The 26,686-nt window shown below is 37.3% G+C and overlaps 1 protein-coding gene across 1 annotated transcript in view; it reads left to right on the top strand.

Annotated features, from left to right (window-relative positions):
• Positions 1–26,484, top strand: part of MAP3K2 (mitogen-activated protein kinase kinase kinase 2) — a 49,726-nt gene extending 23,242 nt beyond the window's left edge. The window contains exons 6-17 of the mRNA XM_084209778.1: positions 659–772; positions 1,379–1,478; positions 2,414–2,544; positions 4,577–4,656; positions 6,507–6,574; positions 10,021–10,116; positions 12,067–12,273; positions 13,002–13,150; positions 14,959–15,090; positions 16,537–16,666; positions 17,746–17,923; positions 19,675–26,484. Coding sequence (XP_084065904.1) covers positions 659–772; positions 1,379–1,478; positions 2,414–2,544; positions 4,577–4,656; positions 6,507–6,574; positions 10,021–10,116; positions 12,067–12,273; positions 13,002–13,150; positions 14,959–15,090; positions 16,537–16,666; positions 17,746–17,923; positions 19,675–19,900 — 1,611 coding nt within the window. The 3' untranslated portion in view covers positions 19,901–26,484. The remainder of the gene's footprint in view (positions 1–658; positions 773–1,378; positions 1,479–2,413; positions 2,545–4,576; positions 4,657–6,506; positions 6,575–10,020; positions 10,117–12,066; positions 12,274–13,001; positions 13,151–14,958; positions 15,091–16,536; positions 16,667–17,745; positions 17,924–19,674) is intronic.
• The last annotated feature ends 202 nt before the right edge of the window (positions 26,485–26,686 follow it).

Raw genomic sequence — 26,686 nt, 5'->3', positions numbered from 1 at the left:
TAGAATAGATTTAAAAATCTGTATTCTGTTTTTCCTTTGTTACAAGCAGAAGCTGTAATTTACACTCCTGAAACACGAGCCCAATTTTCATTGTTACAGAATTCAGATCTCAACTGCACGTTAATGGCATAATTTTCTGTTCTAAAGATACATGTATGCCAAGTTAATTCTATTTAATTAGATCCAAGTAGGATTCTAGTGAGGACTAGAGTTGTTGCACATGGATTACATCTTCCTTAACAAATGCTGGTTTTCTGTGGAGAAATTCTGTTAGTGATGAAACTTTAAACAAGTGTATTAGTAACATTTGAGATACAAAAATCTGCTTTATACTCTCTTAAATAGGACTTATATTTATCTTACAGTCATGTGTTAATTTAGGCATTGACCCAATTGTACCCATTTTGCTGAAACTTTTGGATATTTAAGTTCTGTGTATGCAAAACGGTTGCTTCTTGTGAAGACTTGTTCCTTATAGTAGAGGAATCTGAAGGAAGAATTAAGGTTGTTTTCTTAATATTTAAAGGATCATTTAATAAGGTTTATTTTCAAGTTTTTTGCTGTGAGAGGAAACATTCTGTTTGTTTCTCTGCACTTGAATTCCTCATTTCTTTCTTGTGTCCTGTTTAAGACTTTTCTCCCTGCCCCTGTTTTGTAGCTTGTGATTCCATTAACCACGCAGGATGACCTGGACAAAGCTGTTGAACTACTTGACCGTAGTGTACATATGAAGAGTCTCAAGATACTGCTTGTAATACATGGAAATACACAGGTATGAGCAGACATGCTAAATGCCTTTTTCCTCAGTTTTCATAATGAAATATAATTTGTATCTTTTTTAAATATGGCATTTTCTCAGTTGACTATAATACTGATTGCTTCTTCATTTCACTTTAAGCATTCATTAGCATTTTGTACTGACTCAGTTTTAAGTCTTTCCTAGATCCTGTTCCAGTCCTTTTGTTTGCCTACCCTACAGTGATAGAAAAGTGAACCTTAGTAGAATGATACAAAAAAAACATACAGAATTTAAGTAATGGTATTTATTTGAAACTGTTCTTTAAGTCATATGTGGGAAGTTCAATATTTGTTGCAGCAAAGACTAGTAGTCTATAGACTAAATGCTGAGATCTTTTGGTATTATCTAACAAATCATGGCATTGATATTCATAGGATTTGTATACTGGTGCATATTGAAAATGAATTTTAAAGACTACGAATGAGCTACTAAAATAGATGAATTGTGATGTAAATTGGCAAGCTGCTTTTTTGACTGCTTAAAAAATGGAATGCACAAAGGCTGTAAAGCTTACAAAGTATTTTAATTGTCAGGAATGTAAAGTAATAACTGCAGATTGTAATGCTTATGTATTTTCAGTCACCCAGTGTAAATAACGTGGAACCCTTGCCCTCACTGGAAGATTTAGATAATACAGTGTTTGGTGTGACAGACAGAAAAAGGCGACTGTCTGTAATAGGTAAGCTGCACATTTCAATAGCTTTAATTATAAAAATGTCTTTTGTAGTATTCTCTTCATGAAAATTTTGCTCTCTCACAGACTCTCTCTTCTCATCAATGACTACTATAGAATTTGCATTTGGGGGAGTGGATTTTGAATATTAAGACAAAAAGGTTTTTAATATATATATATATATATATATATATATAAAATAGAGAAGATTATTAAAAGATGCCCACAAGTAAATAAGTGTATGTAGAGTTATTTCAGGGTAACTTAAAAAGCTGATGTTAGTACTCCCCTTTATTTTCTGATACAGGAATGAGCTACTGAAAAATCTGCTTATAGGACAAGGTGTTTGCTTGCTTAGGACCCCCATTTTTTTTACTGTGTGAGCATTTGTTGAACATACTGATTTTGGGACCGATGTAACCTCTTTACTTATTCATGTTTTACAGTTGGGTGATGTTAGCCTCCAAATTTAATTATGAAACTAGAGAGCTTAATGAATAATTTTCCAGACAATGTAATAAGTTATTATGCATTTATTATGAATATATGTATTTATGTTTTTAGACATTTAATATTCAACAAAGAAAAACTGAAATTTTTAAGAGTTGGAAAGGATTAGTTGACATGGGTAGAAGGGTTTGGATTTTGATTTTGGTCAAAAGAAAGCATTTACTCAGATAGATGTGTGGGCAAATTATGTTTCTGTTCCTGTATAATGAAAAATCTCTTTCCTGTCATTGAGGCAACTCTGCCCCAAATTTTTCATAATTTCTGGATTGCAGATTTTAAATGCTATACTTAAGTCGTGTATTGCACAGGCATTTAGGGGATTACTATAGCAAGAAGTAATCCAGGCAGTCTCAGTGCCTGTAAGACATTGCAATAAAGCCTTGAATTCTGGGTTAGTGGGGAGACTCTGACTGGCCCTTTTCTTTCAAAAGGTTCTAATACTCGTGATAGGAGTTCACCTCCCCCAGGATACATTCCAGATGAGCTGCATCAGGTGGCTCGAAATGGATCCTTCACCAGTATAAACAGTGAGGGTGAATTCATTCCTGAAAGTATGGATCAGGTACGTCTGTGATTATTGAAATTAAAGTTTTTGTTAAGTTTATTTATGAAATACTGCTGTTCAAGAAGGATATGGAATTATTAGAAATAACAGCAAAAAAATTAGTGATAACTCTATAAAACTTGATTGGTAAGGTTGAAATAAATGTGCTGTTTAGTCTTGCAAAACCTGGTTATTTTTTTTCCTCTGTCTCTTCATTTTTTAAAATATGTTGTTACAAGGAGAAAGATAATACTCTTAATTGCCATGATAGTTGAGTGAGATAGTGATAGATACAAATAACAGCAGAGATGCCAGGGGAGAATGTTAGAAAACAGTAGCCCCTTTATTTTACTGAGAATGATACATAAGCCAGACCAGCTTTACAACTTTTCCAGGTAATTAAAAGGAGAATTTAGGAAAGAGTTTGGATCTGTCAGAATTATTTGGACTCAGTTGATACTTAAGAGTTAGACTCAATGATCCTTGTGGATTCTTTCCAACTCAGAATATTCTGTGATTCTGTGTGGTAGGTACTGTGTTGGGGTAGAGGCAAGGGATAGCTGTAGGCCTGGCATAAATAAGCTCTGAAAGACTTCCCAAATTCACTTTTTTGGTGTGTAAAGATCACAAATGTATATTGTTTTTTTAATTCTTACTCACCTGCATTAATGTAGGATATCCACACACTTAGCAAAATAAAAATCCTGAGTATAAATACTGTCCTTCAAAACAGCAGGAGAAGGAGCAGGAATGTAACTGCTTACAGAACTGGCAATGGAGAAAGAGATATTTCAAGGAGGAAAGAAAAATAATGCTGCATACACAAATCAGTTCAAGTTGTTGTTGACATTGGCAGTGTATTTACAAATGGCAAGAGGCAACGGTTTTTATGAGCTGACTAAATGAGAGACAGATGATAAAATAAAGGCAAGGGGATAGTGCAATTTGTTGCACAATTTTAATGACCGAGCTGAGAATAGGGACTGAATCTCCTGCTTCCCAGACCAGGGCTATTCATTATCATAGCCATGTGGTCACATCCAGCCCAAGTCTGGATTCATTCCAGTGAAATAGTTACTTTTGGTGTGGGCAAAGTAATTTCTGTCTGACTGGTCAGACAGACAGATGGTCCCTGAAGCCTGGGATGTCCATTCACTCCTAAGTATTCTAGAAATATATAACCTGTCATGTGTGCATTGCTGTGTGAGCTGTCAGCAGGTTTAAATTAATGGATTTTACTTTCATAAGAAGCCAGCTTAGTTCAACCTAAGCAGCCTCAAGGGCCAGTTTGGTGTGGTTGGCTCACAAATTCTGTTTGCTCCCCCCACCTACATTGCCACATCACCTTGGCAAGTGTTGGCCATGCTGCCTTTATCTGTCTCAGCCTGCCCAACAAAGACAAGAAGGGAATTAGGGAGTGGAGGGCTTTGCTCTGCTCTGCTGTTGATCTGCCTGAGCACAGCTATTGGCACTCTGACAGTGGACCCCACACTTTTTCTGTAAGAGATGAGGGGTTGGATAAAACCCATGGGCTGCCAATTGGGCCATAATGCATTGGCTTAGAGATGTAATCAATATTGTTCAGCATGAGACAAAGAGGAATGAAAATGCTAAACCTGTGGTAAGTATTGTCCTCCCCAGTACAGAGTTCATTTAAGTGTTTGTGTTGGCAGAGTGCAAACTCCCTTTCAGGACACTGTATCTTTAAGTTCTTGATAGGTGTATGTCAAAGTAGGTGCCCAGGACCTTTAAGATGCAGCGCAGACCATAAAATTTGGAGGGGTAACTGCTTAATTTACAGCAAAAGACTGTTGTCCAATTCATGGAAAATAACATATATTATACAATGTATCAAAACAAACTTCATTTTAGGAAGGAGCTTATTTTAAGGCAACAGATGAGCTTTTCTCTCTGTTTTTACCAGTTCATATCTGATTTGGATTTGTTTCTTATTAGCTGTTTTATAGCAAACCCCTTAACTATTAAAAAAAAAAACCTGAAAAAACCCAACCTTGAACTTGTTGATCTTCCTCTGTTTATTATTTATTAGATGCTGGATCCATTGTCTTTGAGCAGTCCTGAAAACTCTGGCTCGGGAAGCTGTCCCTCGCTTGACAGCCCGTTAGATGGGTAAAAATTATTTACATTCATTGTTTAATTCTTTATCTTTATTAGATTGCATAATGTCTCAGTTGTAAAGTGCAACTCCTCTCAAGTGACAGTGCTCCTTCCAGAAATCCCTTTGTAAGTTATAGAATGTTTATAAAAGCTTGTTGAAACTTAATTGCTTACTAATACATGGAAAATACTGTGGCGCTTTTTTTAAAAAAAATTTGTATTTAAACCACAAAAATTTAGATTTAAGGTCCTACAAAAATGTACTGAAGGTTTCTACTAAATGTTGCTAGGTCTTTCACATGGGTGATGTATATACCCTGGCAGTGAGCCACTCCATTAAATTTACAGTTCTTCGGCACTGCCATACAAAGTAGGCTTTCCTTTGCCAAAGCAAGGGGTACCCAGTTCAAGAAGGCGGTAGAATCATTTACTGGCTTCAACAGGCAATCCCATCCTTTCCTTTGCAATTACTGTCTGTTTCTGTCCCCTTGTTCCTGTTGCAAACTTTGAACTGATTTTTCTTTGCCCACCAGTCAGCTAGAGGCAGTGTGTGCTTCATGTTGGATTGACCTCTGAGGAGACCCCTGTGGAGGGGTCACTGTCCACCAGCCAAGTCAAGGAGAACATATTCCTGTTTGGTTTATGGTGGTCAGGCAAATACCCTTGGGTTTAATGTGGTTTTGTTTATTTCAAACTGCAAAACTAATAAAACCTGTTAATAAAATATTTTATTTAACTCGTAGAAAGGTGAAGAGTTGGAGGTCACTGCCTGTGGCAGTTAATCAGACCTGTATTATGCAGTAGTACTATTTCATTTAAGAATATGTGGTTTGAGGGCACAAATAGATTTGGTCTAACAAATACAGTTTTGAGTTTAATAAGTCTGCATTTCACAACCAAGAAGATAGTAGACATGAAAAGTATTTTGTGGTTTTAGTGTGGTAGGCTATATGTACACAGTATTTAATGTAGCTCCATAGAAAAGAAATTTTATCTAATTGCCAAACTTAAGGGCTTTGTTGGGTAGGAGTGAGTAAAAGAAGGGGAAACAAAACAAACTTAATGCAACTCATATTTCTTCTTCAAAACTCTTTTTGGTTGTTTTTATTTACTTAATTTGTCACCTCTACTTAGTTTGTTTTCCTTTTTCTTTTTTTCCATTTAAATATTTCCTACAAAGATGTAGGTTTTGTGTCTCGATTTAGCTTCTGTTACCCATTAGAGAATTTCTTACCAGAAAAAGGAGGACACTGTTTTGGTATGTTTATGGAAATAAACTGTTATCGATTGCTCTGACTGGCAATCCCATCCATTCCTTTTGGTGGCTGGGAGTTACATACCAACTGTAGGTAAGAAACAATGTGATCATGTAAGAAACAAAAAATTCTTCATCATTCTATAACTCAATAAAATCACTCTCTTAATCCTATGACTTTCATGGAGAGAAGAGGAAATGTTTTTTCTCATTAAAAGGTTCTACATTTCTTGGTTAAATTTCCTCAAGAGTTTTTGTAGTCTGTATAACCCATTTTGCCAGTCTGTAAACCTTTTTGTTTAGCCATAAAGGTGTTAAACATAACAGTGCTCCTTTGTGGCTGTACTTGTGATAATTCGTGTTTTTACTAATATCATTGCTCATTAACAGAGTCTGTTGCTTTCTTACCTACATTAAGCTCAATGAGCAAGCTTTTCCATTGTTGCTGATCCTTAATTGTTACAGTTGCCTACTAGAATTGAGTTTCAGAATTGAGTTCCATTCTGCAGCAATCTGTATAGCAGTGGCTTGTCATCAGTAAGAGGACAGTAAGCTTAAGTCTGGATTAACAGCAGTTTTTAGATTCTGTGTATTTTTACACTTCCAGGGACAACTATCCCAAGTCTCGGATGCCAAGAGCACAGAGCTATCCAGATAATCATCAGGAATTCTCAGGTAGGCAAAAATCACTGGAGACACACTAGCTTTCCAGAACTGCTCCTCTTGCAAATAATAGGACTTAGAAGGGATGTTCACATTGGAGAAGTATTGTATTACACAAACAATACGGTAGAAGAAAGCAGAGCAACACCAAATGCACACAGTGAAAGATACCATGGAAATAAAATTAATTTCATGTTTCTTCTAGATTCTTGTGTGTGACACCACTCTTAGTGGGTGTAGTATAAGTATCTGCCTCTGTAAAAAGAGCAAATGTGCAGTGCATAGGGGCATGCAACACTTAGTTAAATTGGACTGTAATATCTGTCTCTAAGTTGCTGTATAACTGTAGTTCATTTATTTGGAGGTGGTGTGGTTTAACCCCAGTATGCAGCTAAGCCCCACACAGCTGCTTGCTCACTTCCCTTACTTTTCCCTGAAAAGTAAGAAAACTCATGAGTTAAAATAAAGGCAGTTTAATAGTACTGCAAGAGTTGCACACACAAGCAAAACAAAACAATGAATTCATTCACCACTTCCCATCAGCTGGCAGGTGTTCAGCCATTTCCAGGAAAGCAGGGCTTCATCACTCCTAGTGGTTACCTGGGAAGACAAATGCCATCACTATGAATTTCCTTCCTTCCTTCCTTCCTTCCTTCCTTCCTTCCTTCCTTCCTTCCTTCCTTCCTTCCTTCCTTCCTTCCTTCCGCCACTTCCTTCCGCCACTTCCTTCCGCCACTTCCTTCCGCCACTTCCTTCCGCCACTTCCTTCCGCCACTTCCTTCCGCCACTTCCTTCCGCCACTTCCTTCCGCCACTTCCTTCCGCCACTTCCTTCCGCCACTTCCTTCCGCCACTTCCTTCCGCCACTTCCTTCCGCCACTTCCTTCCGCCACTTCCTTCCGCCACTTCCTTCCGCCACTTCCTTCCGCCACTTCCTTCCGCCACTTCCTTCCGCCACTTCCTTCCGCCACTTCCTTCCGCCACTTCCTTCCGCCACTTCCTTCCTTCCTTCCTTCCGCCACTTCCTTCCGCCACTTCCTTCCGCCACTTCCTTCCGCCACTTCCTTCCGCCACTTCCTTCCTTCCTTCCGCCACTTCCTTCCTTCCCTCCCTCCCTCCCCTCCCTCCCTCCCTCCCCTCCCTCACTTCCCTCCCTCCCCTCCCCTCCCTCCTTCCGGGATATCCCTTGAGTCACCTGGCCAGCTGTCCCAGGTGTGTTCCTTCCCAACTTCTTGTGTCTCCCAGCCCACTCTACCAGCTGGCAGGCAATGTGTGAAGCAAAAAACTCCTTGATTCTGTGTAAATGTGCTTCAGCAATAACTAAAAAATGTTATCAACAGTGTTTTGGCCACAGATCCAAAATGTAGCACCATAAGGGCCACTATAAAGAAAATTAACAATATCCCAGACAAAACAAGTACACGGAGTCTGAGTTTTCTTCTCTGTGAAATAAGTATCACTTTGAAGTGCTCATGACTGCTGTATTTGAAAGCACTGCAGAGTGAAAGGATGAAGAGCTGTGTGCTGTGCCTATAAGTTAATCATCACCACTAATGGTTTTTTCATACAATACTCTGGCTCGAATCTAAGTTGTTGTGCAGGGCTCAGGATGCAAAGTGCAGTGGGTAACCTTGAAAGTGTTCTGAAGTGTCTTCTCACAGTCATGTCTCAATACAAAACTTTGCTGTTGAACAATAATTAGTTTCCAGTAAATCAAAAGGGTTTTGTGTTTCTTCAGCCTATTACATATTTTGAGGCTTCTTTTTATTTTGATTTTGAAGCTCTACCCAAATAAATCTGTGATGGTGAGTTTTTTTGTTTTAGAATTCTAGAGTGCTTAACAGATTGCATCACTTTTAAATAAAAATAAAACTAAAACTGTGTGTAAGTAGCATTTAGGTAACAGAGATAAGTACCAAAAGAGTTGGAAATGTCAGAAATTACTTTGCCTTTTGTATAATCCTAATCTAGTTTATTTGTGTTCATTACAGTTACTTTTCTAGTTAGATGATCTTGCAGTATTTTTTATTGGGATTTGTTGGGTTTTTTCCTCTTTCCACGTTCTAGTATGTTAACAATGGGATAGACAGCAATCATTAATTCCATATTCACTATTTATTCTCATGATTTGAAGTGTAACAGAAGCAGAAAAAAATGTCAGTCTGGCATAGTCTTTCCTCCTGCCACCACCAGTACTGGGCTTCTACAGAGGGGTGTGTAATGTTCCTCTCCCAGAATATATTCCTAGTCATGTGTTGCTCAAGGATTCTGTAAATGCAAGATGTTCTGTGATTTGATAGATTTTTTTTTCCTTCCACAAATTTTTCTTGTCCCTATTTCAACTTGTATAAACTTTTTCAGCATCAGCTGTAGGTTGCAACAGAAAGTTGTGCAATTTATTGTGTTCTATGAAGAAGTATGTGCTTTGTAATTTCTTTTAAGGCTTGGTTTTTTGTTTTTCTTTTTTTTTTCTGTTACTGTTTTTCCAGTGAATTTTTTTGGTTTTCTTTGGTTTTTTATGGATCTCTTTGCTCCCTTTGAGCTGTTGCTTTTCTAGTATATAGAGGCCTACATTCCTTATGGAGGAGCAATTTGTATATTTGATCATCTCTGTACTTCTGAATATTTTCCGCTTTTACTGAAATCTTTGAAATTGAGTAGACCAAAACTTTGTTCAGTGTATCTTACAGCATTTAATTTTCTTCTCAGCTAATAAAAAGAATTCAGCTGCTGCTTTTTTGGAAGTCTCTATCACAAACCTTTACAGAAGCTTACACTGAATTTCATCTGCAACTTTTTATCCAGTCACAGCCTCTTAAGGGCCTTCTCTAATTATTCTGTTGGTTTTATTTCTCAGAGTGATTTTGTCACCTCTCCGTTCCTTGTTCTGTACAGAGAGTTCATGGATAATTCAACTGCATGAGTTTTAGCCCAGATTCCTGTGCACTATTGGCTGTTTCCTCCCTTCTTATGTACTTACCTTGTAAGCAATTATTTATGCATGAGGGACTTCTTCCCTTACCTTATACTTTTCCCCCTCAATAACTTTTAAAAGAGGATCTTTTGAATGTGTTTTAGTAATTCAAGCTGTGTTGACTCATTCATCAGTTTTTCATATTTATACAACTTTAAATTATATTCTTTGGAATAGTTTCTCCTCTGTAAAGTATTTTTAAAACTGGAGTAATCAGGCATACTGCAGAAATCCAACATTCTTTTAAGCAAGAGGTTACAAACCACTTGAGCTGTTGAATTCTTGATCCTTTGGGACTTCTGACCAAAGTCCTTTTAGTTCTTGTGAGTTGTGTGATTTTGTTCTATAAATCTTTCTCCTCTGATGCTTTTGCCCTTCATATCCTCTGATACACTCGCCCATTTTAATTTTGTATTACCAAAGTGATTAATTTAACATGCTTTTGTCATGTTTTAAATTTTGAAATGAATAATTTTATTTTTTAGTAGAGTATGATATCCCAATATTTGAGAAATTTGGAAAGGGGGGGACTTATCCCAGAAGATATCATATTTCATATCATCAACAAGACTACAATGATGGTAAGCACTGCATTAGTTTTACTAATCTGTTTTTCTCATTGGAAAATGTGAATAAAATTGTAAGATCTTAATGAAAATAAATAAAACATTGACAAACTTGAAAGCTTAAATTTTTTCCCCAAACTCGCTTGCTAAGCTTCTAATGATTGATAGAACCTCTGAGCAGTTTTATCTCTGGTAAAGTTATGGATTACAGAATTTCTGAGTCATATGCACAACTGTGGAAATGTTTGCTATCTTTGGCCACGCACAAGTCATGCAGGATAAGTTTTTGACCTTTGTGACCCTTTTCTAGCTAAAGTAGGTATGTCTGTTTATAATGTCTGGTTTTGCTTTAAGAAATCCCAAGTACAGTGGAGTTCCTGTTAACATTTTCTTAGATTAAAAGAGTAAATAAAATTTAAGAGCAATGATGTAAACTGAGAATTGTTTGGTGAAATAAATTGTTGGAATGCAAGGCAGTACCTGCTGATGTATCCACAAAACTAGTTTGGACAGTAATACCGTTGATTTAAGTTTAACATGTGTTAAATTTCTAAAGGAAGTAGAGAGGAGCAGCTGAAGGATTTTCATACTTCAGGGTGTGTCAAGTGCTAGTTGAGAAGAATTACAAAGAAATGTGTCCCAAGACCAGATGGCTTCACTTGCAGTGTGGAATGTGTAGAGCAATAAATGGAATTATATTACAGGAATCACAGAAACTTAGGCACTGCAAAGTCCAGTCCCAGCTCTGCAGTATTTCAGTGTGTTAAGTTCCATCATATGTACATGATGAATTAAAATAGTGCATGGAAATGGACTGAAGATAAACTGCTGGGGATGTCCACTTAAATTATCTTCCCCTTTGATGAGAAATCACTGATAACTGCTCTGAATCTGTCTTGAGTATAATTGCATAATAAGATGGTCTGCAACACTTCATGAGTTGGCTTGTGAGAATGTCCCATTAAAATGGGAAAATAGGATTAGCTACATGAGACAAACCACTTATGACTGGGTTATCACATTTTTATCTTTTGAATGGTGAATAAAACTGCTTAACAACTAGTTTGCATATCTTTCTTGGAATTTAAATTGTCCAGACTAGTGTATAAGGCTGAGTCTACTATTTCAGAGATATTTTATCTGCTTTCTTTAGTCCTCTGGGAACTCCTCCTCTAGTGTAGTACCTAATGAATCAGAGACACATTCAGTTATTGCTGAGTTCTCTAGGATGAAACCTGATCAAGAGATGCTGTCCTAAAAATAGTTGTGTTATTGAAATAGATTAATATAAATTGTATTAGTCATCTGGTTGTAATTAACATGTTGAAGATCTGTGTTTTTTTTTTATTCTGATGCCATAGCTATCTCCAAATTTTCCATTGCTTGTGTTTTGATTTTTAAAATACTTTTGTGGTCTTCCTGTTTGATTCCAGGTGTCAGTTTTTCTCTGAATTCAGTTCTTTCTAGTTTACAGAAGGAAGAGGCTGGCTTGGGCACTAAAGCATTGTAAATGTGTAGTTTATTCTCCTATCTATCAGAAATTTGGTATTTGCACATTTAATAGAGGAATAAAAGTGGAGGCACAGTGTTTTCTTTCCTCCTCTTACAGGTCTCCAGGTTTTTCTAGTGTGTTGATTATATTTCAAAAAAATTCCAGAATTTGGTCCCAATTTTCATCTCTTAAACACAAGATTTTGACTTTGTCTAGTGTATGTGTCTCTAGTGTAGTGTCTGTCTATGACTCTGTATATACCTTATATACATCTGTGATGCATGTTTGTTTTCTTCTAGGTGGAAAGTTCATTATGATTGTAGTCCAGTAAACTTTCTGATGATTGTGTCCTATCCTCTGCTGTGGCAGATTTGAATGAGATGATGTAGAACTCATAAAATATTTGCATGCACACATTTTTTTGCAGTATCTTTTTGTACTATAACTTTTGTGTTCTGTGTTTATCATTGAAGGCCGTAAAACTTTTCCAAGAGCCAGAAGGACTCAGGGCAACAACTTCCGATCCCCAGTCAGTTTCAGTCCCACTGATCACTCACTGAGCACCAGCAGTGGGAGCAGCGTCTTCACTCCAGAGTACGAAGATAACCGAATGAGGAGGAGGGGCAGTGACATAGACAATCCTACCTTGTCAGTCATGGACATCAGCCCGCCCAGCCGCTGTAAGTTCTGGCATTTGGTGAATCCCACTGTACAACTCTTACTTTTCAAGTATATCATGTCAAAACCTAGCATGCTCTCCAAACACATGCCATTAAATAATATGTTTTTATTATCTCTCTAATAGGCAAAGGTCAAGACTTATGCTCATCAGTATTTTCATTGCTTACCTTACCAACCGCCATGCAGACTTTCAATTGGAATTTACCTCTGTGATAACAAAACATTGTAAAAGTGATTTCTTAGACTCTTTAGGACCTGAGAAGGATTTTGTAGGTTGCAGTTGCAATTTATTTTTGCAGATCTTGGTCATGTTTTCAGTTAAACTGTAAATTTTTAGTGGTACTGCTTCATACTTGTGGTAGACTTTCAGGAGCAAATATACTTTGCGATGACTTCAGTAGCTCATACCTTGTAATTATGCCTCTCTTCTTTTAAAAAGAAAGCTGTTTGTTTAACATTCTTTTTCTGTTTTTCAAATGAGCTTTTGCTAGCTGTTTTAAGTATGTCTAGTTCTACCACAAATTGTGAATAAGATTAAGTAGCTCATGTTTTCCATCTTACAGGGAGTTTTATTGATCTTGGTAGTTTAGATCGTGAGGTTTAGGACACACAGTCTCTGTTGTTGAAAGAGTAGTCTTTTAAAAAATTATTTTCTGTGTATTCCAGTTTTTCTCCATCAGCTGAATAACAAGCTCATTTGAAAACCAAAACATACTTATATTTTCAGCACCACGAGCTCCAACTAACTGGAGACTTGGTAAACTGCTGGGTCAAGGTGCCTTTGGCAGAGTATATCTGTGTTACGATGCTGACACTGGACGAGAACTGGCTGTTAAACAAGTTCAGTTTGATCCCGATAGCCCGGAAACCAGCAAGGTAAGTGATACCAGAGAGAGACCTTGGAAAAGGCTTCTGCTGAAGTGGTGTGTTCTAGACCAGACCCTCATTCTTTTCCTTGAACAGGAGGAACATGTTTTAAACCATGTTGTGTTAAGAAACCATGTCCTTGTTAGGAATTCTGGTTTTTTGTACCATAGATAATTAATCTGCTTACCTGATTTTAATATTACATCACATTTTTTGATTTTCAGGCAGATCCTTGTGCTGTGAAGATGCATAATTTGATTTGGTGCCGTCTCAGTCTCTAAAATCAAGCATAATACAAAGTGTGCTCTGAAATAGATAATTAGTTATATTAACAGGAATTGGAAGAAGTTAGATTTATAAGCAGAAAAAGCTGTACTAATATAAGTGTTCCTGAAAACAAATTGCCAAAAAGAAATTTGGTTGGCTATGAAGACAGTTTGAGATTCTTACTTATTTCATCTTTTTTGGGGGAGTATTTCTATGTTGGGAGGGTGGTGGGGGCTGTTGTGTGTTTTGTTTCTTTAAAACATAACAACTAGCTACTGTTACATGCTGTGTTTTTCCCTAAAGAACACAAGTTTCCTTGTTAGCTTATTCTCTCTCTAAAATTAAATGTGTCCATCCTTAAATACTGGATGCTGAAGGAGATAAACAATTTAAAAGTAGCACCAATCCACTATTTCTTCTTTTCCCAAACCATACTTGCTGCTATTTACTGGATGGGAAGATAATTATTCTTTCCCTATATTATGACTGTGTTCTGCATTGCGGGGAGCAAGGCCAGGGAAACAATGGGTGTAAGCATATTTGCAGAATTTAGTGGCTGCCAGTTATAGTTGCTGCTATTAGTGGTATAGGATAAAAGAAAAAGTCAAGGAACATTTGTGCTGTAGATTCCTAGTGTAGTTGTTGTTGCTTCTTCTTTAAGATGTGTAACAGAACAACTCATTATGTTTTGCAAATGTTGAAATATGGTAGTATCTCTCCTGAAGAAGTTTTCTGAGCTCACTTATCATAGCATTTTGTAGTACTATGGGCCTCTGTGTGTAAAAAAATCTATTTTCTTTCTAAACTCAGAAGTGTGAGGGTATCCATAACAGGCTATGGTAGGTAAAAATTCAGATTTTGATGAAAAACTTCTAGGTGAAGTTTGGAATCTAGTCAAGTTTGAATTCATGGATTAGTATTTTTCCAGCATCTAATTGTACAGTCCATTTCAAAATATCTTACTTCCTGTTTGCAAAATTTATAGTATTTTGGATGGCTCCAGGCAAACCACCAGCTGTTAGTGTTTTCCTTTGCTGCATTTCATTATTACAATATCAAGTGCTACTCATAGGCATTTTTAAAGTATAGTCTATCATCCTGGAGAAGTTAAAGAGTTAATGCTAATTATTCCACCACAAAGGTTAAAATGTGGGGTGGTCTTCTGTGTTTTGTTACTTGTTTTTTTACCCAGCTGGAGGCTTATGACATGTTGCATAATGATCACTGACCTCATGAACATATTGATATCTGCTGTACTCTGAAACAAACATAACTTCAAGAAAAGAGAAACAATGAAAAATCAGCAAAATCATCCCAAAGATAATGTATAGAAAAGACATAGTTTTGGTTGTTTTTAATTACCTCAATTTAACATTGATATTTTCTTGTTATAAAATGCAAAAACTTTTCATTAGCTGTAGGAGTATTTGGTTACTTAGTTTGCATAACACTTTAATATGTACACACTGCTCTGCTTGGAAAAATTAAAATCAAAAATCTTAGTTTTACTACATCAAGCATGGTAAATCTGTTCTGTTTTGTCCTTTCAGGAAGTAAATGCACTTGAGTGTGAAATTCAGTTGCTGAAAAATCTGCTGCATGAAAGGATTGTTCAGTATTATGGTTTCTTGAGAGATCCACCTGAAAGGACACTCTCAATATTCATGGAGTACATGCCTGGGGTAAGCAAGAGACACCATCCACTTCAGCCATCCATAGTGTGCAGTGTGATGAGCACCCAAGCATTCAGCTTTGCATAAGTGCACACAGATATTTCAAACTGTCCAAATTAAAACCCCCAAAGATGGGTACTGACAAGTGCTTGCAACCTCCTGTCTTCTCCATTGGTTGCTTGGGTTCTCAGAATTACAGTGGTTCTTACAAAAGCTCTTTGTGTTTGGTTTTGGCATAAATGGTGCCTGGCAATGTCTTTGAAAAGACAATATTATCATCAGTAAACTCTTAAATCTCCCTAAATTTTATTGCTTTGTTTTGCCATGCTTCAAGTATTTCTGGAAAAAAAAAAGTAGCTGAGATGGGGTTGAGAATAAGTGCATACAGAAAATAATCTTGGTGCTTGCTTCTTGTGTGGCGCCTAGTATATGCTGAACTGCTGTCTTTGTTGTCATCACATTTCAAAGCTCCCATACCTTCTTGGTAATTTCTCATGGCCATCTCCTCACATCACTGACTCCCTCTTTTTCACAGCCAACAATTCCAATTCTCTTCACAGCACAGCCAACAAACACCATCTCTCTTCTTAACCACCTAACCCACTCTTTTGTAGCACGCTTCTTATTTGACTCAGCTTTGGCCTACTAAGGGCAGGCCTGGTCCTAATCTTTGGTGATTAGTACAGCTGCAGCTCCTCAGGTGTGAGACTACCTTCTGCACTATCTTTATTTTCTTACATTCTATCCCTCCATAGTTGTTCTTCTTTGTTAGGAAATATTATAAGGTCAGAAAACTGTAGATTTTCATTTTCTCACCAAGTGGGGTCAGCAGAGCTAAACAAAATGCGCTCCTATAAAAACAGAGGCTCTGTATTTCTGAATAGTTACAGCAGTCTACTTACTATGAGACTTCAGAGGGGAAAAGCAGTGTCTGGGCTTTGGTTTCTTGGTGGTGGTGGGGTTTTTTTACTTCATTTTTTTAAATTCTGGGTCTTGTTTTGTGGGACGTCTTGAATTCTGACATTTGGAGAAGTGACAGAAGTAATCTTAGCAGTTTGTAACTCCATGTGACAAAGGTTATACAAAAATAGTTGCAAAAATATTTTTGAAGAAGTTTTGATTTAATCTTATTTTAAGCTGAGATTTGCTTACCTGTTATTTTTTACCACCCTATAGGACATGGTGGGTTTTTTTCTTGACAATGTTTTTTCCTGAGTATAAGCTAACCCAAAGGGCATGTGTTATGTTCATCCTGAGTGTCACCACTTACCCATCAAAAAGTTCAAGGGTGCTGTTCTCTTTCTGTACATTGGACTGGAACTATTCAGCTGCTTGCAAGTTTTAAGGTTAAATCAAGAAGAATTGTAATTTGAAATGTCTACGTTTCAGGCATAAATGTAATTGAATTTCAGCTGAATTCTAGAAGTGTTAGTGCTTTATCCTTCTGTGCCATAGGGTTCCATCAAAGACCAATTGAAATCGTATGGAGCACTCACAGAGAACGTGACTCGCAAATACACACGGCAGATTCTGGAAGGAGTTCACTATTTGCACAGTAATATGATTGTCCATCGAGATATTAAAGGTAATGAGAGTCCTGTGCAGAGTTCAGTGCTCTTTATTATTGATCCTTTTCCAATCTTATGTGAAGCACTAAAATGCAATTTAGTTTGAAATACCAAAAAATAGTGACTTAAAATCAGTGTGATTGCTTTCCATGTTTTAGTCTTGTCACTGTTGTAACCTGGGGAGGGAAAAATAAGCAACTTTGGGATGTTCTAGCACAGTTCTGGCAATGTTGCTTTAGTCTTCAATTGTAAAACAAGGAGGATAAATTCCTTTGATTTTATTTTACTATTAATAGCTTTAAATATATTGGAGGATGATGTCATTAGAAATAGACTGTGCAGAGGAAAGCGTCATGACTTGAAAGTTTAAATTTACAGAGTTTTGTTTCATCAATTATATAGAAATTACCCAGCACTTCACTGGTACAAGAAGTGACCAGCAGAGGTGACCTGCCTGATCAGACTTCTCCATTTTACTGCTAGGAAGCCTGGGGTAACAGTGTAACACCTACTTTTTGCAGACAGGTGCAGGTGACTTGCAAAGTGTTGCGTTAGCAAGGTGTGAATATGTAGGAAGATGGTGATGTGCAGAATAGGTGTGTTGAACACAATGCTGTTGTATTCCCTAATATTTTACCATTTTTCTGTTGCTTTGTATCAACAGTGTTTTGTTCCAAAGCAGGTTGAGACATCACAGTCAATTTGTACATCTTGTGCAGATAATGGTTTTGAATAAATCTGTAACACAGTTTGAGGTTTTGCTTTACAATAATATGGGGACATTTTCACTTGTGTGGAAATTCCTTTCCCATTTCTTTTAATTTCCCATGTATAGCACATTCCTTATTTTGTCAGCAGGGCTTTACAAAGGGACTGCCCCTTCCTGGAAAAGGCCTAGGATACAAACCAGTGTGAGCAATTCATTATTTTCTGAACTCCAGAGTAGACTAGTAGGAATGAGCAGAGAAAGTAAAATCCTAGGTTTGAAATCCTAGGTTGATGTTGAATTGTACCACTGTATCCAAACTTTTTACTGTTTCCCACACCAAAACCTTGAGTCTTTTATGAAGGTAATGCTGTGTTCCCTTCCCTCCAGGAGCGAATATTCTGCGGGACTCAGCAGGCAATGTGAAGCTTGGTGACTTTGGTGCCAGCAAACGGCTGCAGACCATCTGTCTGTCTGGTACAGGAATGAAGTCTGTCACAGGAACTCCCTACTGGATGAGTCCCGAAGTTATTAGTGGAGAAGGGTATGGCAGAAAAGCAGACATCTGGTATGTTAAATCCCTTCTCCACTGAAAAGTGTCATTTCATTTTCAATAGAGAGTAGGTGTTTGTTATCTGTAGCTGCCGCATTTCATCCTGGGATTTAAGCTGAAGAAGGTGGCAAATGTGAACACTGAGAGTCATATTTGGAGGGTCTCAAGACTGAAATTTAGTTTTTCACATGGCAGTTTCTCAGCCCATCAGTTTGGAGATCGTAAGACAACCCTTTCAACTGACCTTGAAGTCAGGATTACCATGAAGTTAGGATTGCCAAACTGTTCGTTAGTTCTGGAGCTGTACTGACTGAAAGCAATATGTGAAGCTTTGAAACATCGCTTCAGTCAATGTGTTGTAATGAAACTTCAACACCAAAATACCTTTGCAAGGCAGAAAATAAATTCTTTAAATTTAAAAAATAACTTCTCTAAAAGTTGAACACTTAAGAGTGAATTTGCCAGATTTAAAAGGTAGTATCAAAAAATAATTTGGTTTAAGTTGTTATTAAATACGTAAGAACTAAGAGGGACAGGTAATTTGCAAAAATGAAGGTTAGTGGAACATTGTATATGCCACAGTCTAACATGGCTCCAGCCCAATTGTCAGATGACTTTGGCAATGAGACCCCTTGCACTACAGCTGATCTGTGAGTACACAGTAATGGGCAGGCAGCGGCAGACAGGGTGGAGTAGTAACACTGTGTGTTTGAAAAGGAACTACATTGTATCCAAGCAATGGCAATACTTTTAACCTCAGGGAAATTATTTTTGGCTACTTCAGATTATTTAGTGATTACTCTGATATACGTGAAAAATAGGTCAACCTTATAATATCAAGCAGTTTACTTGTTCAAATTTGAAGTATTGGTACTAAGGTTATTGTGTGCTTTTTGGTGAAAACTTAAGAAAAAAATACTAAAGTTAGACAGCTGTCAGTAAATCCTTATTGTGTGAAGCAACGTACCTCTGTTTAAAACTTCTTGCAAGCATCTTGAAAAACATTCAGACTTTCTAAGAATTGAAAAACTATTCCAGCCTATCCATTTTGCAGTATCGTTCACTTGTTATTGGAAGATGCTGATCTTTAAGGGCTTCTGGAACAAAGTTTCTCTAGCCATACACATGCCCTTCTGCCTTCCTAAATGCTTTAAACATTGTTCCTGAATAAAGATTGTTTAGGAACTTAAAATGTTGTTTGTCAATCTAAGTATGTTTTTAGTATCCTTAACTAAAAGAGAAGATACCTTGAAGTAGGGCTTTTGTTCTTCAGCTGCCATATTATGTTTGCACATGATTCACTAGTGATAACTTGTGCATTTCTAATGAGCTGGCACCACACATGGCATGCATGGAGCTTGCAGAGCTTTCCTGATGTTTTGCATTTCTGTTCAGCCTCAAGGAGCAGGAAGGCTTCCAAGTGCAATGCTGAGTGCGTGGCCTGCTGAGCACTGGATGCTGGCAGTGCCCTACCACAGTCAGTATTCCCTGGATAAATATGTAATTATCTCTTCACTGAGGTAGTGGCTTTCAGCCCAGGGAAGTAACCAAGTGGAGACATAGGTAGTGATTTGTGTAACTCTGAGGTAAAGGTATAACAGTACACACTGGTTTTTCCCAATGCCTGTTTCATGCTGAAGTTACTCTGTAGTGTTATGTGGACCCTGCTTATTTGTGATATTTTAGTCCTTCTCTGCTATTTCTTGTTTTCCTGGAAGGGCATGACTCTGTTGTAACCTGCTGTTTCACTTCTGCCTCTGTTTCAGGAGTGTAGGTTGCACAGTGGTAGAAATGCTCACTGAGAAGCCCCCCTGGGCAGAGTTTGAAGCCATGGCTGCCATCTTTAAAATTGCCACTCAGCCAACCAACCCCCAGCTCCCTCCTCACGTCTCCGACCACGCTCGGGATTTCTTGAAACGGATTTTTATCGAGGCCAAGCTGCGACCGTTTGCAGATGAACTGCTAAGACACACGTTTGCACACTATCACTAACACCTGCCTCAACTCAGCTTGCATCTACTGCATTTATTTTCTATTTGACTGCACTTTTTTTTTTTATTTTTTACAAAGAAAAAGGAGAAAAAAGACAAGAGAGAGAATATTCTCTTGAATCTTTGTTTCACTTAGATTGTAAACAATCTAAAATTTGTATCCAAAATGAGAATCTTCTCTCCCTTGCTCCCACCAGGACTAGAACTTTTTGTTTCTATAATGTACTGATGTGGTTGATGTAGATAAAGCACTTTAGTACATATTTGTTCCTTATTTAAAGAGGAAAAAAAATTACAAATGCTTGGACAGTCAGGAACTGTGTGACTTTTTCTGACACCGCTGACTGACTCAGGGTGCAGGGAAAAATAGACATGCAGCTAAAGGACAAGAAGGTTACTTCTGTGTGATTCTTATCTATATTGTAGGTACTTGCAGCAGAGAGTTCTAGGTTCTTACTATATTTTAGCATTTAATCAGTTTCTGGAATGTACAGTGTAAGCAGGAATATGCGGTTCTGAGAGTTAATTGGTGAAGCTGGAAGAACTTGGAACTCTTTGTGCAGCAGCATGTCTAGCTGGTACTTCTATGTGACCAAAAGAAAATAACAAAAATGAGCTCAAAACTGATGTACTAGTTAGAAGTTTTGGTGTAGAATTATTGTATTCTCTTAATATGAAAATAATTACAGGTAAACAGATTATGGGCCCAGACTCCTAGAAACTACTATACTGCAAAATTTTCCATGCTAGACAAGGGTCAGCTATTGGATGTAAATAGTTAGGAGAATGCCTCCTGCTCTATCTGCCAAAGAGAACCTCTGTTGCATAAGCTTTGAGGGAAACAGTTATCTTAGCTGATAAAAAATACTGATGTTGAGGGTCAGTTCTCCTCCACAGTCCCATGAATGGCTGCAGGGGAAAGGGAATGACTAATCCTTGTGCAGTATATGAGTTATTGGATTCAGAATGAGCTGTAAGAAATGTTTGCAAAGCTGTTGAGAGGCACTAGGATGGAATGTATGTCAACATCAAGTGCCTGAATAATATAAAATTCTTCCCATTCTGCACTAAAAAAATTGGTTTAGTAATGCAGGTCAGTCATCTAGGATGCGTTGAAAATTCCTGAAATCTAGTCAAACATCTCTTTAACATCAGGAAAGAGTCACTGAGGAAGCTAAGACTTCAGTTATATTTTTAATAAGGTTGCACTGATGAATCCTATGAAGAAGGAGGCACAGCACAGAAAATTGTACAAAGAACAGGCCAAAAGTGCAGAGAGAGCCAGCAATTAAATAACATGAGTGTGAATATTCCAGCCTGATAATCCAGATTGGTGTTTGTCAGATTTCCAGCTGTCATAAAGTGTACGTTCATTACTTTTTCTATTTCTGAAAGAGCATAATAAAAGAATTTAAAATCTGAAATACTGCTTCTCAGCTGAGAAGCCCAGGTACTGATCAGGTGTAGTGAATAACTGTCTTTTCACAACAGAAAAATCAGACTCTCCTATTTTTGTAGAAGAACAGAACATAGATAATTTAAAGGGGCATTTGGAAATAAACTACTGGACGACAGAATTGAAATTATGTTTACTGTTTTGGATTATTCATTGCTTGCTTTTATTGTTTTTTAAAGGCAGAGCAGGCTGGTACTGTTACCCTTGTCCAGTCTGACAAGGCTCTACCTGTTCTGCATCTTTAGAGGACTATCGGGTTTACAAAATGCAAGGAGACAGAACAATAAGCTTACCCATTCCCACAGTCACTCACATATGAGATTTCGGAATTTATTCTGCTGAATTCCATATGTTTTACCAGAGCATAAGCAGGAGTATGGATCTATCCTAATCACTTTACTTGTAGTGGAGTAAGAATGACTTTTTTGTGGCCATCTCTCCAGAGACTGAGAGCGCTGATTTCTTCAGCTTATGGGAGTATTTTACCCAGCTTAAAATTTTCTTGGTCAGGGTACACAACTGTGCAAGGTTTCCTGAGCACAGGAGTAACTAGACAGACCAGGAAAAGGGTAAAAGGCTGAAAGGAAAGGCAGCTTGTACTGACTTTTTTTGTTTCTCTGTCACTAGATAAAAGTTTTGAAGCAGCCTTTAAGAATAATTGGTATGTACTCTGCTGTAAGGGACCTTTGCTTTGTAAGCAAATTTTAGTGACAGTAGGAATGGGAAGTTTAATGTAGAACCTAATTGTTTATGTAGGTAATTTTCAAATCATGTAATTGAAATTATTGATTTCAGACTAAGAAGGTACCAAAACCAAGGTGAAAATGTATATAAAAATCAGTAGTGGTCAGTGGTTCCTGAAAAGGTAAGGAAATTTTATATTACCAAAAAAGGACTTTAAAGGGAAAATGTAACCAGGTTTATCTGTAGCATTCATAACATTTAAATATACTATTCTAAAGAGAAACTGCACTCTCTGAAGCTTGAAAATTTTCAGAATCTAGTTTTCTTATAATGTGACCTTTCTGTGAGACAGTGGTGGATCATGTATATTGCAATATCACTTTCTTGTTGTGATTTTTAATTACTGAACAATCAAGTTTGCTGCTTTTGTGCCTTTTCTAAAAAAAAATGGTTTTCAGTCATGACAACGGTCGGCATTTTGGAGCCAGGAAAAAAAGCAACTTTCAGAATGCATTTTCCATCATGTCTTTAGCATGTCAGAAAGCTGCCAATGTGCTTCTTAAATGAAGCTGACATTTTCCAGTTTGAGTGATTCTAGTAAACTTTTACAAATTTAACTGAGATTAGGCTTGAGCTAGTTTTTTTCACCCTAAGGATAATTTCTCAACTGACTTAAATAACTTACAGTAAATTAGATAGTTATGAACACAAATATTTTGAGCTGGAAATAATTATGAAGCTAAATCAGACTTTTTCCAAGAGGCTGGCTATTACTAACCCCTAGTGGGGTAGTGTAGTAAAACAAGCTGTATACAGGGTTTGTTAAACACTTACAGGGACTCCTGGGGTTATGATGAATGACCCCTCATTCTACAGTTTGTGAGGTTGCATGGAATTTCAAGCTTTAAACTCCATTGGAGGAGAATTGCGGTGCCAAGATCCCTACTTCCAACTTCTTGTATCCCACTTAAAAAGCCACCAGCATTTTAGAATCACGAATTGGTCTTAATTATTGAATCCAATTATAAAAAAATGCCAGTGAAAGCAATACTGCTGCAGGGTTGCTTTGCTTTTCTGTAAATGCCACGATGAAGCTGTACTCAAAAAATAGGGGTTGAAATTCTTGGTGAGTATGCGTATTTTCAAAAGTCTTACTTATCTAATGATTTTTAGTATTCTGTCTGTTGCACATATTAATTGACAAAAGCTACTTCTGTGGTATGGTTTTAATGGTGTAACTAACAGCCCTGTTAGAGCATGACTCAAGGTTTCAGTTGTGTTATAGAAAGTTGCTTATTTTTTATTTGGGTGATAGAAATATCCATGGAAGCACTCATAAAGGTATGGGTCTAATAATTACATAGTTAAATCTACAGTCTTCTTTTCTTGACAGTTTAAATATAGTATTAAAACTTCTAACTTTATTTCCAATTAGATTTGTAGCTAAATAGTCCTTTCAGTAAAATAAAAAGTTTGGGGTTTTTTTAGCTAGTGCCTTTTTCTCTGTATGCCTTAATTTTGTTCATGTTAGAACACCATATTGAAATATGTCATACAATTCCATGTCACCAAAGCAGTCTTAGAGAAGGAGTTTTTTCAAAGTGCCCAAAGCAGAGCTTCCCTAACTGCATTGAAAAGTGTGCTGGAGTTATAATCTGCGGCAGACATTCAAATTCAGAACTTGAAAGTGATTTTTGGCTTCCTGTGCTGATACACATTTTGTATTTGCATTCTGGATATTGTACACCAATGTACATGCCAGAAAGAGGATTTGTCTGCATGCACTGAAGTAACTGGATTGTCACAATTTGGCTTCCTGGCTCTGGGTACCAGACTCTGCAGCAGAGTTCTTACTGGGCTTGAAAGCAAAGTTGGTACATTTGTAAGTGTGGTACTGTATTAAAAGCTGTTTACTTTCAGTGCACAGGAATTTGATCTGTCCAAGCAAACCAACAGATTTCTTTCCTGTGCTTTTTGGATAATCCTAATCCTGCTGTCGTCTTGACTGAAAGCCTCGTAGCACCCGTAGGTACAGTGCAGTACAGCAAGCCATTCTTTTGGACAGCATAGAGCAATGTCTAACTGCAGCTTCAGAGACTAGAGCTAATTGGTCAGATCTACAGTTATGTATAACCAATTTCTTACTTTTTTAATCTTGAAAGACTGTGTCACGCATATAGAGAAGTATAATGTGTGTGCTTGAATGTAAGTCCCTATGGTGTTTCTGGAAAAGCGAAAGTATTGCTGCCAGTGTCATTTCTTCTTGCTGGTAACTTGCTGTCTTGTGGCAATGACAAGTCTGCAGTGTAGAATCACATACAATTACCAAAGTTTTTCTATCCCATATACATACAGCCAAAAGTGATGTTTCATGTCTCTTATAAATAGTGTGCATCCACCAGTAAGCTGTTGCTGGCTGAGTAAAGCAGGTACTAATAAAAAGTGATAGACACTGCCCATATTTCACACATGTGGGTGTTTATAGTTGCTGTTTGAAATGCAAAACTCATGCTTGTATTAAAACTAAGAGTTTCCTTTTTAAAAGCTCTTTCTAATTTAATCTTACTGTTGTCATTCTAAAATTACTGCATAAACTTGGTGACTAAAACCTGGTGTCTTCTGTAGCTGGGTTTGAGCCTTGGGACATTTCAGGAACACCATGAAGATAAAATTGTGATGTGATCTGTTTTGTGCATCATAGTGAGAATGTTCCAAAACTCTGGGGATTGGCCAGTCCTCTTTATGTGACAGCCAGATGTCACCCACAGGTACTTGGGTGTGGGTGCTGCCTTCAGGAGGAGCCGCTAATGTGCACTGAGGGGTCAGACAGATTTACTATCAAGCCAGGGTTTCTGAATCAAAATCTGTGATCAAAGGAGCTCCTCTCTCATTTGATATCCCCCACTTGGCCCACACCATTTATTTTTCTTTCTAGCTGGCAAAGCTTAAGTCCTACATAGGTGGTGGCCCCTGATAGCTCCTGAGTAAGGTGTGTGTCCAGCTTTAGACCAGGGAGCCCATCACTTGAACCCAGAATGCTGCAGCTCCCTGCAGTTTGCTGGTGCAATCCTTGGGTTTCCTCTAGCAATATATTTGTGTACAGAGTGGAGAGATAGATGGGGTGGAGGAAATTATATTTCTCATGTTTCAGAGCAGTCACACCTTGGCTAGGGCTTAGTTTTCACAAACTTATTTCAAAGAGAGAGGACCTGGATTAAATGACATAAAAATTGTATCTCATGGTTCAGCCCTTATGTTGAGTCCACAGGTATGGATTGGAGGTCAGGGTCTTCTCTTGAGAAATAAGGAAAAGGATACTCCAGCTCATGAGTGGATAGTCATAGGAAATACATCAGAGCTTTTTTGTGCTTTTAACCTGAAAACTAGATGATCCTTTTTCCCCAGAGGTTTATATAATGTGGATATAAAAACAAGGATTGCATTTTCTTTTCTGAACAGCCATTAGATTGTCAGTTCCCTAGTGTTTGTTTCTTGTTAATACCAGTAAAAGAAGGTGGTGTCACCCTATAATTGGAATGGTTTATTAAAGCATAGTGTCTGTCATCTCAGACCTCGCAGGAGTTGTATAATGGAGTATCACTGTAAATATGTGGAGGAGACTTTGATTAATTGGAACGTAGGGTTTTAGTTTTCATGAAGCTATGAATAAAAATTTGTAAATTTACTCTTGATCTAATGTACATTTTTATGTAGCCATTAAATTCTCTATTTAATCTATCAGTTTCTCACTGTAAATGTTTTTACTCTCAGTTGAATGCTGGGCACAGTTTGTAATGTATGTACACAAAGGTGTTTTTTTCTATCAACGTTGACTTTTTTGCACATTTTTGGAAATATTTAATTTGTACACTGATTTAATACTCTGACCAATTGTCAATGGGTGTATGAGAATCATGTGTGTGTGCAATGTACTACTGTCTGGATGTATGGGGTTTTTTATTACTTTTGAGATGTTGCTGCCAGTAACTGCACTGCTGTTGCTGCTTTTCATGGAATATCTTGTGTATAAGAAAAAAGATAAAAACAATTTTAAAATTAGGTTATGGTTATCATGGTTGAGGAACTCAGGAGTTGGGCATTGCTTGCTAGTTCCATTGTCTAACAACCTCCCAAACTTAAAAACAACCAACCAACCCCGCCTTGTAATTCTGTGTATGCATTGAATGTGTGTGTGTATATATCCCAGTAATCTTATTCCACAATTTCATTTCTACATTTTTATGAACTTGTTTTTTAAGGGTACTATGTTTAGTTAGAATAATTAAATATATAAAAGCTTTGAGAGATGATTTACTAGATAAATATATTTTCAGCTGGCTGATGTTCAAAATATTTTTTTAATTTTTGTTTTTAACCATTCGAAATGTATTTGTATTTCCAAAATCAGACACGAATTGTACTTAGAAATATATTAAAACACTCTGTAGGGACAACAGTGTGATTTCTCTTTTAAGAATTCTGTACTTTAGAACACTGCGCAATGTCAATGTCGTATCTCAATTCCGCGTTGGCTTTTTTATTGTTATTTACGGCGCGCTTTCCGGAAGTTCAGTTTCTTTTATGAATTTTTAATTATTTTTCCTTATTTCCCGCTGGTCCGGGCGTGGCGCGGGTGCGGCTCCCCCG

Source organism: Fringilla coelebs (genome assembly GCF_963513975.1).
Source record: "Fringilla coelebs genome assembly, chromosome: 7".
In the NCBI taxonomy this organism is placed as follows: domain Eukaryota; kingdom Metazoa; phylum Chordata; class Aves; order Passeriformes; family Fringillidae; genus Fringilla; species Fringilla coelebs.
This window is presented reverse-complemented; position numbering and strand designations above follow the sequence as displayed.